Source organism: Ischnura elegans, chromosome 3 (assembly GCF_921293095.1).
Source record: "Ischnura elegans chromosome 3, ioIscEleg1.1, whole genome shotgun sequence".
Classification (NCBI taxonomy): Eukaryota; Metazoa; Arthropoda; class Insecta; order Odonata; family Coenagrionidae; genus Ischnura; species Ischnura elegans.
Genome location: NC_060248.1, coordinates 104632026 through 104648292, shown reverse-complemented (window position 1 = coordinate 104648292; position 16267 = coordinate 104632026). Strand labels below are relative to the sequence as shown.

Below are 16267 nucleotides of genomic sequence, written 5' to 3'. Positions count from 1 at the left end.
CATTTTTAGATAATATATACTTCAAAGCATGAATTTTCTAATTTTATTGACTCGATATTGCTAAGTCTTCACTGTGATAAATTTTTAAAACTTTCATAATTAGTATTCAGAGTTGTCATAGGCTAGTTTTAAGGTGCTGTCCTCTTCAAAGTTCTTTTAATCAGAGGTTTTTAGATTGACATGACTCTAACAGTAATGCTCATTTCATGTATTAATTTTTTCATCTATGATACTTTTTATTAAATTAAGTTTTTATCTTTCCTTAGGAAATTGATGAATATATTGCCAGAGCGAAAGAGCAAGGCTACCATACAGTATTACATCTTGGCTCCAAGGGGGTCAACTATGCCACAAATGTTATTATGCAAACTGCCATTAAGGTAAGATTACTCATTATATGTGTCTCTCAGTAGGCTAATGAAGTAGGTGCTTTTTGCTATGTTTGTTTGTCTCATTTGTTGTGTATGTGGGCTCATGTTTGGGGGTCTTATATTTTTACAATTTCCTCTCTTGCTTATAAATGTGGCAGTAAGCCAAAATTTCCTGTACATGAACATTTCCTCATTATCCTAATCATATCCCTGCATTATTTTTTATAGGGGTTGATTTTGCTTTTCCTTGATTTAGGATTAACCTCAGGTGATGCAGTTATGCATTCATATGAAAATGTTTTAATTTAATTTGGTCGCCTATGACATTTGACATAGTTTATTCTCTATTTTCCCTTAAAACTTCATCTCATCCATTTTTTCCCAACCCACTTCGGTGAAGCTCTCTTTAGGGAATTTCAGTATTTATTTTTGACTTATCGTCTTTTTCTTATCCTATTTTGGATAATTTTTGTTCTCAATACAGAAGACTCGTTTATAATCGAATCATTTTCATCAAAATCATGGTGTTTTTTGAACAAAAGTGTCAGGTTCGTTTCTCATGAAACATTTCAATGAATTCTCTTTATCATTAAGGGATTTAACCTTTTACCAACCATAGTTGATTTGCTTATCAGTAAGGACCATGCTTATTAGTGAAGCTTGTGTAGAATGATTTTTCTTCCTTGCATTCTCTTGTTCTAATGGTTATTGGTTATGTTTTCTCTCTTAATGAAAGACTATATATATAAAATGAGATCAATTGGGCTAGTTAAATGATCACCATAATGATGCCAATCTCTGATCAGCTTAAGTAGTTGAAGTACATAATATAAAAATTGAGATGAAATCTTAGTACAGCATTTTATTCCCATCTGGATTTTTGTGACAAGGAATTTATTTTGAACATTGCAATATTTAGCATTATAATTATCATTTACCATGTAATTTCAAGCATAGAAATTGAATTATTCAATAAAGGAATACTTATTTGTACTTACTACTTGGTTATTATTGGCACTGTAATTTTGAATTTTAGATGTGATCATAGTTCATAAATCTCCTAATAGAGTATAAAAACTTATCTGGATGGACTTATATTCATTTTAAGATCTAAATACATATGTGATCTAGCTTGCTTAAAATACCTTTAAATTCATTAATTTTTTTATTAATCAAAATGTATTAAAGAATAATAAACTGCATGTAAAAGTTCATTTCTCTGGGTAATGTGCTACAACCTATGTGCATAAATTAAGGCATACATGCATTAAAATATATGTGTACGCCTTTTATGATTTTATATAATCTATGTATGAAGTATCAGAAGTAGTTTTCTGTTCTACTTTTTGATGAATTTCTTAGCATTCTGTGGATAGAATTTTGTATCAAACATAATAAGATAATCAGGAAAGAACTTATTTACGTATATACATGTAATTCGACTATTTATTATTTTTCCTCTGGATTGTACTCTATAACCAGTGGATAGAACAGTAGTGGAATAAATTAATGCTAAGCTTATAGGTGTACATGTGGTTATATTCACTGGAAGTACCTGAATAGCCTGTGAAAAATAGTCTTTTGTAATATTTCACCTCAGTAATAACCTTGATATCATACCATCAAAGGGAGGAAGTTAGTATCGCCATATTGATTGAATGAACTATTTTTGAAAATGTGTAACCACTTTCAATTATTATTTTTATTTTCCTGTGAATGCAGCTTTAGTACATATTATTATTAATTTTAATTATTAATGCTTATAATGCATGAAACTTCTCCGTACTTCATGGCATTTTTAGATTAACCCAAAAAAAGGTATTAATAACATACTTTAATACAATATGTGTACTTGATTTGCGGCTGACATGACATGTTCAATAATTTCTTTAATTATAGACTTACCTCATTGTTGATTTGACGATTGAACATTTTTGGTGAAGTTCCTGCTTTTTATGAAATTAGGCTGAAAAATAGGGTTATGAAATTGATAATTCTCCATGTATTTTTTTCTGTAAACTGTTGGGTATGATAAAGATTTTATATACTATGATAAAATAATTTTGATTATTTTCACCACTAGAAATATTTCATTTTATCTTTTGTGGCATGTATTGAAATTTGAATTATTCAAATATTGCAACAAGATATTGTTTGATATTTTTTGTCTTTACTATTTGAAGGCTTCCTATTTAAACTCTCACATTGGTTCATTTTCTATATTCTTTTGTGAAGCTTAAGTTGTGAGTTATTAGTTTGATGGAATGGTTTAGGCCTCTTAATACATTTAATTATCCCATTTATGACCAACTAGTGACTCTCAACCTTTCCATTTTCTCTCAAATATAATTGTTCTGGGTTCATACCGGTAAGGGAAATGAGGAAAAAGTCCGAGAAAAATGAGGGAAATAAAAATTGGGACTGGAAGTCAGAGAAATAAGATTATAGTTAGGGAAGAAATAAAAAAAAGAGCCAGGGAGTTACGGCAAAAAAGGTATAAAACTCTAGGTTGAATGTGTGGTGCATTGTTATGTTAGAGTGGTGAGGTGGCCATCCTGGCTAGGCAGCACGGGGTAGCACTGAATTGGCACCACTTTACTTCATTTCACAGAATACTTTTTCTCTCCAGCCCAGAAAGACTTAGTATACAAGGGCGGTTTTTTTATCCAAGCTACGATTTTATACCCTTTGATAATGATACTCGTGATTTGCTCATGCTGATGTATGCTGACATTTTGGGTTTAATTGAGTGAGCATTATGTACATACAATATATTTTCTGTGGCACTTATGAATTATCACGTATCTGTCAATATTAGGATCTTTTCTTTCCAGTGCAGAGAGCATGTACCCTTTCTTTATTATATCAGTGAAGAACCTTTGTTGAGGATGAAATTTTTTGTGAATAGCCTATGATTCATGTGTGAAAGTTGTGAAAAACAGGCAGGTTCCATTGATATTTTTCAACGAATAATCATTTCTAGCAATGTTTGACTGTTGACCTTGGTTAAAATTGATTTTCTTTTTTTTTACTAATGCTAGTAATTGAGTAATATTATTAGTTTAATTTTAACTACATATAACATTCAGTCTAACAATCACCATTTCAGTCTATTCTTTGCTTTGAAAAAGCATGAAAAGATGTATATTTATTTTAGTCATCAGTTGAGCTTTTTAAATTTCTTAATTTTTAAACAAAGTTTCATGGTTTTAGTTCTACTTGCTAATTATCTCAAAAGCCCTAGCTGTTCATTTTTATTACCTCAGAGATATTATAGATTTTCTTCTCACATATATTCTCTATATAACTGGAATCCTCACGCTGTTCCTCTCAAAATCTATGTTTGTGACTGAGGATATCATGAAAGGTAGAGGGTTTGGTAATAATGAAGGGATGCGGAAATTTTAAGTTAGTGAAGCTTGTTCACAAATGTTATTTTATTCCTGTAAATCCATGGCAGACATGTCACTCCCAGAATGTTTTGTTAACTACATATCTATCTATTGCTTTTGCTCATTGATAGTAAAATATGTATTGCATCCAGTTCATGAAAAAACGTATCATTCCTTCTCTTACCTCTCTTCTTCACATCACTGTTTGCATATTTCAATTTTGTATATAATTATGGATGCACAGAAATACTATCCAGTATGCCAATGATCATCCTCCTCTCTAAATGCTGTATGCACAGTTTTGAGGTAGCAAATCATTCTGCAATCAAGAAAGTTTTTTGAATTCTTTAGTTCTTTTTGATATTCTCAGAACTTCATTTCATGGGGAATTATGTCCATAAATGGAAATGAAGCCTTCTTATTGGTGATACTGAACCCTCATCTTTCACTTTACCCTCAGTTGCTAAGTTAAGTTCACATGCAGAGATATTTTCCGTGACTTAAATGATAACATTTTTTAATTATATATATAACGAGATATTATCCAGAACAAAGTAATCTCATTTGAAAGCTTGCTTCTCTTTTGTGCTTTTCTCTTTTTTCATACTAGAGTGTGGAAGTGGCTTACAAGGTAAGATGACTAACGAATGCTTCAAGAAGCTTTCTTACTGTAAAATGTGACCTTGCTTGTTTCTACTTGATGTATTACCGTATGTCATAATTGTGGATATGGCTTGATTTGAGCTGCTTTATTAACATTCACAAGGCTTTGCAATTTCAATCTTTTAGTGAGTGACATTCTTCATGTATTTTTTTGGGGGAAGGAGTATGCATTTAGTTGGCATGAATATTTCCTATAAATCATGCTTTAATACTTAATTAATGTACAAAATAGTGTTATTCACTAACACTTACACAGGATGTAGCACTTCCATGTGAATAAATGTTCTTTGAGAGTGGTCAACTCCCTCAAGCAGCATTCATACAGTTTGGGACCCATTGGCAGTATAGGCTATGGTGTCCTGTAGATTTGTATAGTGTAGATAAGAATACTGAAGAAGTAAGGATAAAAACTCTCGTCTCCTATCTACAGCTCCCAATCCCTCGGGATAAATACCTACTTTGCCTGATTTTTTATCTAGCACTGCACCCTTGGATTGGTCGTTTTAGAATCCTAGCTTTTTGTTGTTTTAATTAGAATTTTTGAAAATATTTTTTTTTTCGAATTAGTCATTTTAAGGTAACCTCACATTATACTTTTATTATAATAACTGTGGCATTGAATCTTTATTATTGATAATTAATGATGCACTGAAGGATTAAGTTTGAAGTGTAAATGTTCCCCTCTCAATTTAATTTATGTAGTTTTATTTTTTAATTATTGTTTCAACTTCTTTTGTACATTAATCTCTTATTTACTTAAATTATTTTTTCTCACATTAACATCTTCTGTTCATTTCTGCTTCCTGTGCTTGGCCCTTGGTGGTTCTTCTTCAGATGGCAAACCCACAAAGCAGCACTGCTACTCAATAAGCCCACCTTTCATTTCAATTGTCTTTTCATTCCTAACCATTCCTCATCCTTAATGTCATAATGTCCCCTCAGTGTTTATTCTGTCATACTCAATCCTCTAACCATAATTACCAGAGTTCATCGGACTCTTCCTCTGACCTGTCTTCTGGGCCTTCCTCTGATCCACCCCCTACCCTTGCCTCCCTCCTGCCCACGCTACCTACTAACGATGTGGCTTTGGGGACTCGCCTCAACTCGCATGATGTCAGTGATAATGAAGTTGTGGAGAAATCTTACTCTGGCACTGGGAGTGGAAAGAAGACATCATGAGGAAACTGTTGACTATTGTAAATGCTAATATAAGTAGGCTGAGCACTTTGAATTAAACTTGACTGTAAGAGCCTCTTACTGCGTATAAATTTTTAGCAGAGTCATTCTTTCAAAATTGTGGAGCATTTCATATTTTGTGTATTCATTTTTCGCTTAAATTTTTATGTGTACTTATGTAATTAGCCAATTAATTTTTTTTATTTGCTAAGTTCTTTGGTTGTTTCAGTATGTGCTGTATTATTTTTTTGTATTATGCATTGGTTTTGTGAAATTATGTATTTTTATTTTTTTGTGTTTTGTTATTGTTCTTTGTAAAGTGTAATTGCTGGCAGCTTAATTTTTATGATGAAAACTTCTTATATTAAGGACAAAATTCTTGTAGCTGACAAAATATTGCTATGGTATTCATGTAAAATCTATAGAAACTCAATGGGCACTTTAATTTGTGTAGGGAACTGTTTTCTAAGTAATTATTGAAGCTGTAGTTTCCATGCATAAAATTTGTGTTTTAGTCAGAATCGCCAATCTTATTACAATTAACATATATAATTGTGATTAGAATTTTTAGTAGCATCAAAAAAATTGTTTCTAAAGTCTGATTTTCTCTGTATTGTGATATGTATACTAAGTCAAGCACATTTTATATTCAAACAACAGCAAATTTCAGTGCTATGAAAATGAAAAAATAAAGTATTTATGATACAGGCCAAGTTCATTGTTTCTTATTAAATCAAACATAGTCATAATTAGGAGTTGTCGATAATTTTGAATTTTATAAAAGTAAATTAAGTGCTGAAAAATAATGTTGTACAAATTGGTTTAAGAGGAGCTCTTTTTTCTCAGAAATTGCCACCCAGATTGAGTGTGTACGCCTTACGAGAAGTTCTTATCTGCCTACCCTTAACTCCAAACCTTTTACACATTTTAAGCCATTTACTTCATGTATTACAGTTTTAGGATAAAAATATCGCCAAGATCAGTTTTGCAGTTTATGAAGCACCAATTGTGAGAGACAGTGGTGCAGCGAGGGGGGGGTTTTGGGGGATAAAACCCCCCCCCCCAGAGCTCACAGAAATGTTTAAGTTAAATCTATTTTACTAAATTGGATTAATATTACTTCTAGAAAGTGTGAGGATTAATAAAATATCCCCCAAAAGGCCGTAAAAATCACCTTTTTGAACTATTTATCTTCAATTTTTTCTGGCGGAAGGCCTTCGCACCTCCCGCTTACCCTGGTGGGTATGCAATACCCTAAGCACCCCAGTATTAGTTGCGCCTGAAACCCCCCCTAGCCTTAATTCCTGGCTGCACCCCTGGTGAGAGATATTCATTCTAGTTCACAATAAAAGAAATTCTCTATGCAACTTGAGCTATTATTATTTAGAAGACCTGAGTATTAAGTTTTGTAAAGTTTTTCCTCTGAGGAAATTGAATTTTGCTATTATATTTTCTTCAATGCGTCAAAAATGACTTAACACTCGATTCTTGTAGATTGGATTTCAAATCACACATTTATTTTTTACTGCGCAGGTCATTATTTTCTACAAATCTTAGCCATCATACAGTACGGCAATGTTTTTTTTCTGTTTTATTGCTATATGCTATTACTACTGGCTAGAAAAGTGTTCTTTATACCCTGTGGTGCATGGATTAAACTGTTGTCATTTTCCTTTTATTAAATTGAGGTAATGAGGTGGTACAACCTTACCAATTAATATTTCCAATCATTTGAGAAGTAAATGTACATAGAAGAAAGATTTAGTGCTTTCCCGGCTATTAGACTTCGTTAAATGTTCTCGCTATTGCCACCAGGTCAGGAACTGCATAACTGCCGACGTTTAGATGTTCGACTCAGGCATCGTCCTCAGGGCTGTGACAGCTTGAGGACAATGGCTGAGTCGTAACGTCAGCAGTTATGCAGTTCCTGACCTGGTGGCAATCCCGAGAACATTTTATGAAGTAAATATACATACTTCATCCTCTCTTGGGTTGGGCTCTTTTTATAATTATTGTTCAAATTTGAATCAATAATACTTCTTTATTAATTAATATTCTTGTAAAATTTGGTTTTATGGCAATGAATGCTGCTGTAGAAATTTGTTTTTTTAGTCATTAAATTGCTCATTTATAGGTAATTATTTTATTTCTTATCAAATAATATGTTATCAAATTATGTTATAAAAGTCTCCAATGGTATCATATCTTTTTGAAGTTGCATCTAAGTTCCTTCCTAAGTCATTTTTCCTCTGCCCCTAAGCTTTGGAATAGATAGATCTATTGTAATTCCTTAAGACTTATCTATTTCATGTACAATCTCCCCTTTTATAGTTTGTTTGACAAAAGAGAAATTATGTAGGGAATTAATTTTTCATCATATTTTAGATTTTTTCCGGTGTTTGATGTACCATGAGGCATATTAAAATGATGACCAATCCATGCCATGTTATTTTTTTCATTTGATTGAACAGCTCAATGAAATACGGCGATATCCTTCATTTGACCTTCATATCTGGCCATAAATCTTTGCAGAATCGTTTTTATTTCATGTATTTAGTTATCTAGCCCCTAAACTTCCCTTTAGATTAACCCTTATTTTTAATCTCTACAGTCTATATTTTCATACTTCTAAGAATTTATACATTTTAATGAGAAATGGTATATAGTAATTATAAATTCCCCATTAAAATCAATAGCAGTTAGCTTAATTTGTCTTCTAATACTGATGTATATTCTCATTTCAAAATTATGAATTTTGGCTATTCAAAAAGTTGACAGGTTTAATAAGTTATCTTTTGAATTTACATCTCATTTAAATTTTTGTGACTGGATTCTTTTCTCCAATCATAATTCATTAAAAGAATCCGGTAGAGATTTGAGAAAGATAACTTATTGTCTCTCAAATATTCTCTCGGAAATTTAAAATGAGAAAATTTGAAGGTTGCAGCTCACTTTTTGGGAGTGAGTGATGTCATTTAACATGCTTGCAGCATTGGTTAACCTCCATACTTGGATTCAGGCTGCTGTGGGACCCACCGGTGGGTCACGTCTAAGTTCACCTTATAGAATCTGACTAGAGATGGTACCACACTTGCTGGCCTCCACCTCATAGTGTGGGAGGAGGTAGCGAGGGAGTGTAGGAGCATGGGGTAGGCATGGTTTAGGCCCACTACAGCTAGTGTATATGCTAGAGGCCCGTTATTGTGAGGCCCTCTCAGTACATTGCCTCAAGAATGTGTCACAGACCCACTGCTGGGTCTCGGTGATGGTAATTTCTGGACCTCCACAACCTCAGCATTAGACTAAGGTCAGTTTCAGCCTGTAATCACTACCCAGATGGCACCAATCCCATTTTTTTCAACTTTAGTTGTCTAACTCCATTCTGAGGTGATTTAGGGGGGAGTGGGGTGATGGACAATGTATATTTTTCGTACAAAATAGTATGTCGACAAGTTTTCCTTGATAAGTGGTGGACTAGGTTGTGCGTGATCAGCCATTTTGGGTGATGTCACCTAGTGTGACCCACCCGTGAGTCACATTCTGCTCTTACATTAAACTAGTTTTGTTCTGGGTGGCGTGATTCACTGATGGATCACACTTGACAATTGGTAAAACCACATGGATTACCATGTGTAGTATAAATGTACCAAGTTTCATGTCTCCAACTTCTCATTTCTTAAAGTGGTGGCAGTTGCAAAATGAAAAAAAATTGTAAATTTTCTGATAAGCTGGGAGGAAATCAGGCGTGACCTACCAGTGGATCAAGCCACGGTGAATGGGCTAAGTTTTGGCTCATAAATATGTTGAGAGATGCGCTCTTTGAAGGAAAAAATCGCTTGTTTGAGTGTAAACAATAGAGATTCATGTGAGGCCTATATGCAAGACTGTGGATTCTTAGAGATGTGATGAACTGCGTATCAAGAGTCTGTGACATCATCAACTTATCTGTTAAAGGGTTACGACTCAATTTTTTACCATTAACAGCTGGATGAATATACCACACATTGAAAAAAGGAAAAATAGGAATATTAAAATTTTTCTAACTATGTATATAGCAATCAATGAGCCCATTATCTGTTTGATTTCCTCTGAAGATCAATTGATAGTTGGATGGTATGTACAGAATACAAATTTTGGTAGGTGAATGATTGAAAGCCTCCAGAATGCAATGATCAATATAGGGTTGTATGAATTGAATCACTACCTTTGATCAAGAGGCTGCAAGAATGAATTTTCACCCTCTCAATTTGGTAGACTTACATTTAGTAATGAAATCAGCTAAGATTTTTATTGCAAAATATCGAATAGTTTTAAAAATAAAGTAAGTTATATTTTTCTCATTTTTCATCAGTTGCCTAGTTCATGATTTATTTGAAGTTATTAAAAAATTTCTTTTATTCACCCAATCACAGAAAGGGATACATGTAAAGAGTTGTTGACAACACTTCTATTCTTATCCTTCACCATTTCTGCTGCCCGTAAATGCCTTTCCATTTCTTTCCTTTAAGTCTGCAATGATGTCATTAATTTTTTGTAAGGAAGACAATTTTCACCAATATTTGTTTTTTTATAAGTGGTTGAACAAAGACCATCGGTGATGGTTGCTGCTTATCTAGCGAAACTGGAAATGTGTGTTTTAAGTTGATATGCATATCTTCAGTGGTAGCAGTTATCTTCTATACTCTAGATACAATATTCCTTTATCCATCCTCTCCTTGGTCTATGATGACCCCTACTATACATTAGCCCTTTTCAACGCTCTGACTGTTAAATATCTCTCTGCATGGTGGCGTTTTTATCTCATTTGGCTTACAAGTTTGGCATTGGCACATGAATTGTGATGGTTATCTTAAAGGTGGCATTGGATTCCATATAAAGATATTCCTCTTTTACATTTTTGTTCCCATAAATTTTTGTCCTCTGAATATTATCTCTGCTGACAACTGATATTGTCTATGGCAGCCAAATCATTTGATAATTGGTGATGAAAGCACCAGGATTAAAAATTAACAATGAAATAGGATAAGTTAACTTGTTATTTTTTAGAAAAAGTTAGGGATAATTTCTCTAAATTATTCCAAGCAAAAAACGTGCCTGAAAATAAATTCATGGAATGTTCTCTCATCAAGATGATATGACCATGTGCAGAAACACCTGGGATGCCTTTTTGTGTGGTACCCAGGAAAGATTTTCTCCCCTCTCAATCCACCACTGGATACAATACATATATCCCCTTAATTTTTGGAAAAATTGAAAGGGTGGTAATCTTTAAGGTGGCTCTATTATAAAAATTTTCATTTAACCAGCTTAACAAACAATATTATAATATAATTTATGAATTAAGCAATGAAGTTGTCTATGCCTATTATACCTCACATGCATTATTGCTGAGAGGTATTGCGTACCACCACTCAAAAAGTAATGAAATGCCTCCAAAACAGTAACATCAACGCTCTTGTCTGTATCATGCTGTCCTTACAAGAGCCTGATGTCTTTAAGAAGAAAAAGTAAAGATAGTGTTAGAAAAATTGCTGAATAAAGTATAAATACTGGATTGGGGAAATAATATTTCAATTATCTCCACACAGTTAGCCTCTCTTCCTTCAAGTTAGTAGTATGCTCAGACTCATGAAGTATTACCTATTTTTTACAATAGTTCTTATATTAGGAATAATTATTCGCTGAAAAAGTTTATGAAGGAAATTGGTTTCACTTGGGAATTACAATAAATAAAATAATATTATTTGGTTTTGTCCATTTTAAGAGATCTCTGCCTACTTCATAATCATTTTAGTAGAGATGAAATCAAAGAAGCGATTTGTGAGGTATGACCTCTGCAGAAAAGCATTTTTCTCAGGTATACTCTACCTTTTTAAGTTGGGAAAGATTTTGAATTTTCAGTTCAAAATGATTTTGCCATATTTCAAAATTTTAGTTGTAAACTATATGTATAGTTTTAGTTATAATTTTCAACTGGCCAATCATTCAGACCATGGAGGCTGCAACCTTTGAAACTCTACAAAGTCAAAGCAAACTGAACATCCTTTATCATTTGTATGATATTCATAATTATTTCAGCAATTAATATTTCTGTTTATTTCTAAATGTCCCTGCAGTTTTTGTGCGGAATCATTTTTTATATATCTACATTTTTGTGGGTACTGTTTCTATATTAGGAGTTTAGACAGTTACTTTTCTATCAGGTTAACTGAAGTATTAGGTATTGATAAATTTCATGCAGGAAATTTCTTCGTAGGAACTGGAAGCAAGCCAGATAAACATTAGGCATGTTAGAGATGGGCAAATGTTAGCTGATAATGACAAATTGTACCTGATCAGGGATTCAAAATTTGGTTTGGTCCAGATATTTGAGATTTCAATTTGGGTGAATGAGAATTGATAGTTTATTTAATGCTGAAGATACTGTAACATTCTCTCTGTGACAATGGGAGAAAAATAATGGTAGTTGAACAATAATGGATGACAATTCTTGTTAATGACGTGGAACAAAGAATATGGGACTTTGTTAATAAAAATTGTGGCATTCGGTTGTACACATCATCACTCCCCATGTTTCACCAGAAGTACTTTTAAATTGTTTTGGCAATCTGTGTGTAAATGAAATTTGTTAAGTTATGGAGTAAAAATAAAGTTTAATACAGTACCGACTTTAAAAACGGTTCACGAGGATCAAGAAAGAATAATAATAAAATTTTTGGAACAAATACACTTTAGATAAAATTAAAGGATTAAGATATTTTTTGTAGTTTGTTGCAAATTCCTGCATCAAAGCATGTAACTAGTTTTAATTATCAGAATTTTTTGTAGAATAATAAATTGATAAACAAGGATTGGCCGTTTTCAGGAACTATTTAAAATACCTCAAGAGATAATGGTTGCATGCCTGAAATTTAGACCAAATTAATGAAGAATCAACATTGAATATTGAAAAAATAATACATAAGTATGATGATTTAGTGAAGCCTTTTCAACACTATATTTTCTGAATACTGAAATCTTTACTAATTTTGAATTTTCTCCCTGTAACCATGTCAATATAAGCCATATGCTGCCCTATTTTCTTATGGTTCTTTGTGTAATCAATAGGTATGCATTCTTCATGTTTAATAATTTCCATTTAGCTTAAAAAAAAATTAATTGACCATAAAAGTTGTCTTTCTAGACTCAGTGATTTGTTTTTAAGTATTTTTTTTCCAATTCCAATATTAAATTGAGATGAAGCATTAAGTATCAGCTTTAATTCCTACACTCAATCATCCAGTTATTTGTTATACTTATTGTGTGACTCAGAGAATCTCTGCATGATGGAAGCATTGAGGTGATAGTAAATTTATTTTAAATTTATTTCTGGTAGATAGTATGTACTTTCTTCTAAAATTTAAAGCTATTTTAGTACCATTACCAGGATACATAAGTTATGATAGTGGTTGAAGTAGTTTTGGTTTATCTATACAATATAATTGTAACTTGAATCAATGATTCACTATTTTTTATTAATTTTAAAGTTTATTTTAGCCTAACAAGCTCACATGAATAACTATGTAAATATTGGGTGACTGGAGACCTAGTTTTTACTAGATAAAACTTGGGATTGTTTATGGAAACTTTTTAATGTCTCATTTTTCTTACGAAGGTGCTTGAATTGGAGATTATTTTTTCTGCTTGAAAGAGCATATTTGTGCTAGTTATACTATTTTTTGTTAAAAATTGTATGTATGTCTCCCTGCTATTTTAGGATCAAATCAAAATTGTATTATTTATGAGAGTTATTTTATTTTTGGTCTATCATACTGCTGCTCTGCTTAAATGTTGAATGTAATGTGAAGAGTTTGATATATTTTCCTTTGATTATTAGTTGCACAACATTTCATACAAGGTTATGAACAATGCATGGAAAAATTTATTTCTACTGTAGCTAATAAATTGGATTCATAAATATGTACCAAAGAATTTCATTATAATAAGGCATTCCTAGTGGAAAATTAAGTGAGCCAATGTAAGGTGCTGGCCTAAATATGCTACATATTGATACAAAGAATATCCACTTAAGTTGTCCTTTCATCTTTTTTTAAACCTTGATCGTAATTATATAGATACATTGATAATGTGTAATGTCTATTGAAGGCATTTTAAAATTAATCAGTTGATAATTCTTATGATGGAATCCTTTAGCTTACCTAGACTGTTGACTCTAGGGGCCAACTAGATAGTAGCCACTACTAACTTAAAGGCTCAGTCTAATTCAAGGCTCAGTTTTGGCCATTTGCATGCAACTGAGAGAACCACAAGCCTTATAAACAGGAACTTAGTTGCATTTTTTGTTTGACCCTCAGTTAAAAAGGCAAAATTAATTGAGGAAACTAATATTTAGCTACCTTCAGGAAGGTACGAGGTAGGGATTCAGTTTAATTATGATTTGAAAAAATGATTGTATAAAAGGACTAAATGAGTCCTCCCTTAGTGTTTTTGCCATTCATGGAAAAAATTTCATATATGTGATGTAAAAAATTATAGGTCGTTCAACCTAAAAAATTACCCTTATTAAGAATTCCAATTTTCAAAGCTTCACGTACTTCAAAGTCAAATCAGTTTCCTGCACCAATTCTCAGATTTAAATTCTCACTAAGTTAATTATTGCACGTGTATATGATAGAAATTATTTTTTTGTAGATGAAATCACAGCTTCTGGGTTCCATAGCGTCAAACTTGATTCTAAGATAGTTTCACTGGTATTCCATGGAGAAAAGAATTTCCTGGAATGCCAAAGAAATGGTTGTAATTTCGAATGGTGAAATCCAGAATCCACGTAAACATCAGCTGGTGAATGCTACAGGAAATTATGAGTCTAGAGATGCTTTTTGTGTACTTTCATTGTGTTGGAACTTGTAAAAGTAAACTTTAAGCTTTCCTACTCAATAATATTGTTCCAAAATAATCATAAACCACTTGTGCACTTGCTTAAATCTGTTGACTTGCCTTTGTAACGTTAGACTAGCTTGTTCAAGCTTATCAGGTACTTGAAGATTATTTTGATACCCTTCAGTATTATTATCAGCTTAGAAATGTGGATTGGATAGTAAATGAAGAATCGTAGACGAGAAGTCTGTCAAGACAATAGTTGATATTGTGCTTTGATGAACGGTGTACAGAAAATAGTATTCACAGCATGAACAGCATTGGTAGATGTTAACATTTTGCATTCTGTTTTCATTTTTCCTTAAATGTTTTAGGGGAATTGCTTTTTTTGGCCATTAGTTTTTAACTTCTTGTCTTTGTTTGTCTTTGAAGGGAGGTGGTGGTCTTGTCAATCAATTGAGGAAGAGTTATAGCTTGAGTGACCTCACGGAAGGAGAAGGGGAGCCAGTTGGAGATGTTAACCGTAACGGGAAGGATGTTGACGGGCTGGAATATAGAGGAAATAGAAGATCTGATAGAGTGGATGGTATAAAAATTTAATTATTTTGATTTAAGCAATATTAAACATAATAAATTGGAGTTCACGTAATAAATGCTCATCATAATTGTAAATGTTATCTATCTGTGAATTCCCAATTTTGTTAATCCTGAAGTAATTATCTCAAAATGTATCCTTTTATACCTTCTGGGTGTGATTTCTGATTTTATTTTGATCATAATTTTCATCCCACTGCAAATTTTTTAATTGATTAGTCCCAAGTAAGAATACATACTTCTTGAGTGTCACTGGAGAAGAAAAATAAATTACTTGTCTATTTTCCTCCCTGTGTATCAGGTTCCAGGCCATCCAACAGGGCTCGAGGTTATAGCCCTCGACGCTCTGCTTCAGGGTCGGCACGGATGGAAATGTACTTCCCAGAGGTTGATCTTGAAGTCAGGCAAAGGAGAGGCTCATCCAGGTCAAGGGAGCCTAGTGTCCCTCTGAGGTGTGTCTCATAACAGCAAAATTTTGATTTTTCAAAAGCAAGTTGGATGCCATTTCCAGGATTACATATTGCTATTCCTATATGGGAGGTAGATAGGATGTGGATCTTTTAAGTTACAAGTGTGCATTTCAGCTCTCATTTTGAAAGCCTCTTGCTTGTCTTTGATGTTCCTCAAACAAGTATTAGGGTTAAAGTCTGAGAAAATATGGAGAGAAAAATTAATTTTCATCCCTGCATTTTGTTTCATTATGGTATATCTTACAATATCAAATTGATTGCATGGAATATTTTATCTGATGGAGCCGTCGTGACTTATAGGAAATAAATGTAATCAGTATTCCTTTTAAAATCAATGCTCTTTTGTTTGCATGTAATCTTTGTTGTATCTTTGGTATTTGCAAATAATTTGCTTGAAGTGCAGATTTAAAAAAAAAATATGCACAATAAGAAAGAATTTCTTTTGTAAATCTAGAAATTTCTTTGGTTAAAGATTGCCTTGAGGGTATTTATTTCGCTGCTCGGAGGAATTTAAACAAATTTTGATAGCTATGTTGTTTATATTTTTCTTATGAACTTCAATGTCTTTAATGAAATATTTTTTTTTCCTGCACTCCAAGAAATATTTTAACATATATTTAATGAAATAGTGCCAAACATGCACTAAAATGAACAGTTACTAATAGTTTAGCTCTATGTAAACCGCAGCTTGTGTAATGCTAAATTAATTGCATGGGTGACTTAT

General features: G+C 32.6%; 1 protein-coding gene across 3 annotated transcripts in view; it reads left to right on the top strand.

The window, feature by feature from the left end:
* LOC124156305 overlaps positions 1–16267 on the top strand; it is a 98983-nt gene that overhangs the window by 71920 nt on the left and 10796 nt on the right. For 2 of the 3 annotated variants that reach the window (XM_046530770.1, XM_046530771.1), the window contains 4 exons: positions 267–380; positions 4374–4394; positions 14912–15065; positions 15375–15525. In XM_046530770.1, coding sequence (XP_046386726.1) covers positions 267–380; positions 4374–4394; positions 14912–15065; positions 15375–15525 — 440 coding nt within the window. The remainder of the gene's footprint in view (positions 1–266; positions 381–4373; positions 4395–14911; positions 15066–15374; positions 15526–16267) is intronic. The other variant, XM_046530769.1, reaches the window with a different exon arrangement.